This window comes from Lipophrys pholis, assembly GCF_963383615.2.
Source record: "Lipophrys pholis genome assembly, chromosome: 18".
Lineage (NCBI taxonomy): Eukaryota > Metazoa > Chordata > Actinopteri > Blenniiformes > Blenniidae > Lipophrys > Lipophrys pholis.
This window is the reverse complement of record NC_137646.1, coordinates 26,462,257-26,464,886: the sequence shown is the minus strand read 5'-3', so window position 1 is coordinate 26,464,886 and position 2,630 is coordinate 26,462,257. Positions and strand designations below refer to the sequence as shown.

The window sequence follows — 2,630 nt, the reverse complement described above, 5'->3', positions numbered from 1 at the left end:
GACTGTTCCCATGACAACCACTGTTCCTACGACAACCACTGTTCCTATAACGACTGTTCCCATGACAACCACTGTTCCTACGACAACCACTGTTCCTATTACGACTGTTCCCATGACAACCACTGTTCCTATAACGACTGTTCCCATGACAACCACTGTTCCTACGACAACCACTGTTCCTATAACGACTGTTCCCATGACAACCACTGTTCCTATTACGACTGTTCCTATGACAACCACTATTCCTATGACAACCACTGTTGCCATAACGACTGTTCCCATGACAACCACTGTTCCTACGACAACCACTGTTCCTATAACGACTGTTCCCATGACAACCACTGTTCCTATTACGACTGTTCCTATGACAACCACTATTCCTATGACAACCACTGTTGCCATAACGACTGTTCCCATGACAACCACTGTTCCTACGACAACCACTGTTCCTATGACAACCACTGTTCCTATAACGACTGTTCCTATGACAACCACTGTTCCCACGACAACCACCATTCTTATAACAACCACTGTTCCCATGACAACCACTGTTCCCATGAAGACCACTGTTGCCACAACGACCACTGTTGCTATGACGACTGCTGTTCCCACCACAACTGCGACTGCCACAACACCGATGGTTCCAACAACAACCGTCGCCACGACAACAACCTCCGCAGGTACCACAAGAAATGTAACACTACTGCTGTCACTACAACTACCACTCGTACTTTTACCACCACGACTGTAACTACCCCTGCAGCTGTCACCACGGCGACCATGAAGAGATCGATGGAAACAACGACGATGAACAACAAGATCAACAAAGACGTGACACACAGGCAGAGAGGAGACGTGCACAGTGAGGCTGGACACACACACACACACACACACACACACACACACACACACACACACACACACACACACACACACACACACACACACACACACACACACACACACACACACACACACACACACACACACACACACACACACACACACACAAAAACCTGTTTCTTAGATGTTTGTCTGTCCCATCAGTCCCTCGATATCCGTCTCAGAACCAGGTGTGGGAGTTTGACATCGAGCTCGGGACCACGGCGGAGGATGCCGGAGACGATCCAGGTGAGTCACATGTCCAGGTGAGAGTGACCTGAGCTGGTCATATGAACCAGACATGTTCCTGTGTGTGTGTGTGTGTGTGTGTGTGTGTGTGTGTGTGTGTGTGTGTGTGTGTGTGTGTGTGTCTCCAGAGGTGGACGCTCTGAGCTGCAGCTTCGATCAGGGACTCTGTGATTGGATGTCTGACAGAGACGGAGACGTCCACTGGGAGGCGGTGGACAGTCCTATAGGTAGATCACGGAGACTCACCTGGGCGTGGTCTGTGATGACATCACTGTGACATCTTTCCTCCCGTCAGGAGGACGCTACCTGACCGTCCCGGAGCCGAGGGCGGGACAAAGGAGCGTCCGCGGCGCCCGACTGGTCGTCCAGGTCGTCCCATCCTGGAGCCAGGACGACCTGTGCTTCTCCTTCTCCCATTGGCTGACGGGCCGCCAGGTGGGCGTCCTGCAGCTGTTCGTCAGGAAGAAAGGAGGCGACCGCAGGTACGACGTTACGATCAAGGTGGACGAGGAAAAATCAGCGGATCAAAGTTTAGCATGAACTCAAAGATTTAAAAAACAAAAGCTCATGATGGAAGCGGTGATCCTGATTGGCTGTCACAGGTACGGCTCCGCCCTCTGGAGCCGGACAGGGGGACACGGCTGGAGACACACAAGGGTTACCATGGCAACACACTCTGTGGACCGGGTGAGAAACACACACACACACACACACACACACACACACACACACACACACACACACACACACACACACACACACACACACACACACACACACACACACACACACACACACACACACACACACACACTGTATAAAAATTTGGTCTTTCTCATGTTGAAAGTGTGTGTGTGTGTGTGTGTGTGTGTGTGTGTGTGTGTGTGTGTGTGTGTGTGTGTGTGTGTGTGTGTGTGTGTGTGTGTGTGTGTGTGTGTAGGTACTGTTGAAAGCTGAGCGCAGGATTGGACGAAGCGGACAGATCAGCATTGATAACGTCACACTGGGAAGGGGGGTTGTTGATGTTCTCAGTATTAATGATGTTTAAGAGTGTGTGTGTGTGTGTGTGTGTGTGTGTGTGTGTGTGTGTGTGTGTGTGTGTGTGTGTGTGTGTGTGTGTGTGTGTGTGACGCTGCTTTAAGCAGGAAACTTACTTTTCAAAAGAAACTTTCCAAAGAACTGTTTATTCTATTTCACAAATAATAAAAGATGATTTTTAACGATTGTTGATTTGAGCGTTGCAAATTATTGTTCTGTGTGTGTGTGTGTGTGTGTGTGTGTGTGTGTGTGTGTGTGTGTGTGTGTGTGTGTGTGTGTGTGTGTGTGTGTGTGTGTGTGTGTGAAAAGGAAGTGTCACCTGCATGGATCGAGGCAGAGGAAGACCCCCGTCATTTTCATTTCAACAGCTGTCTCTCTCTCACACACACACTCTCACACACACACACACACACACACACACACACACACACACACACACACACACACACACACACAAGCAC

The 2,630-nt window shown here is 49.8% G+C and overlaps 1 protein-coding gene across 1 annotated transcript in view; it reads left to right on the top strand.

Moving 5' to 3' along the window:
• The window catches only part of LOC308123577 (nephronectin-like), a gene marked incomplete at both ends in the record, with an annotated part of 4,700 nt that extends 2,521 nt beyond the window's left edge, over positions 1 to 2,179 (top strand). The window contains 7 exon segments of the mRNA XM_080486125.1: positions 342 to 680; positions 764 to 862; positions 1,048 to 1,131; positions 1,260 to 1,358; positions 1,427 to 1,613; positions 1,734 to 1,818; positions 2,072 to 2,179. Coding sequence (XP_080342251.1) covers positions 342 to 680; positions 764 to 862; positions 1,048 to 1,131; positions 1,260 to 1,358; positions 1,427 to 1,613; positions 1,734 to 1,818; positions 2,072 to 2,179 — 1,001 coding nt within the window.
• Between the last annotated feature and the right edge of the window lie 451 nt (positions 2,180 to 2,630).